General features: G+C 37.5%; 1 protein-coding gene across 7 annotated transcripts in view; it reads left to right on the top strand.

The window, feature by feature from the left end:
* The window catches only part of CUNH2orf42 (chromosome unknown C2orf42 homolog), a 45327-nt gene that overhangs the window by 31240 nt on the left and 13256 nt on the right, over positions 1 to 831 (top strand). For all 7 annotated transcript variants that reach the window (XM_010609659.1, XM_010609662.1, XM_010609663.1 and 4 more), the window contains one exon: positions 146 to 253. In XM_010609659.1, the coding sequence (XP_010607961.1) occupies positions 146 to 253 (108 nt within the window). The remainder of the gene's footprint in view (positions 1 to 145; positions 254 to 831) is intronic.

The following is an 831-nucleotide window of genomic DNA, read 5'->3' as shown; positions in this document are numbered from 1 at the left end:
ACACACACACACACACACACACACACACACACACACACACTAATAAAAATGTAAAAAGAAAGAAGCTTCAAGCTATTTTAGTAATTACTGTTCCTTCTGTTCCTTTTCTTTCACCTTTTCACAATGACTCTTCTTATTTCTGTAGGCAAACCAGAGCCACTGGTATTTCACATTCCTCAGTCCTTTTTTGATGCCCTGCAACAGAGAATATCCATAGGAAGTGCGAAAAAACGGCTCCCCAACTCTACCACAGGTACGGGGATTTTCCTCTAGAAATCGGTATTTTGAACTTAAGAGAATTATGTTTGGAAAAAAAAAATGTGTGGTTCTGCCACCTGCTTTGCAAGCACAAGGTCCAGAGTTTGATCCCTGGCACAAAACAAAACAAAACAAAATCTGTGTGGATCTTTCAGGGATAGGACTTCTAAACACAGGGACATGAAGCCTTCTACAGTGAGCTCTTAGAACAATGATCATCTACTTCAAAGTCCCTACACTTATTCCAGTAAGAGTTAGTGGAAAAATTAGAAAATATAAACTTGATAAATGAACTTGCCTACCAAGATGTTTGATATTTCTAGGTGTGAATTAATTTCACAAATGCATTGAAGGGCCTAATACTTATTTTTAGGTCAGTTTCTTGGAAGCATATTACCGTGTATATCAAAAACTAGCCAAAGCTGGGTGTGGTGGCTCATGCCAGCCTGGGCTACATAGTGAGTTCAAGGCCATCCTGAATTCCATAGTGAGCCCCTGTCTCAAAAAACAAAACAAAACAAAAAAAACTAAAACTTTTTTTCCATGATTCTCATTTTTTTTTTTTGTTGTTTT

Source organism: Fukomys damarensis, unplaced genomic scaffold (assembly GCF_012274545.1).
Source record: "Fukomys damarensis isolate Sample0158 unplaced genomic scaffold, DMR_v1.0_HiC HiC_scaffold_2, whole genome shotgun sequence".
Taxonomy (NCBI): domain Eukaryota; kingdom Metazoa; phylum Chordata; class Mammalia; order Rodentia; family Bathyergidae; genus Fukomys; species Fukomys damarensis.
The sequence above is the reverse complement of the archived record's forward strand: the minus strand, read 5'-3'. Positions and strand labels throughout refer to the sequence as shown.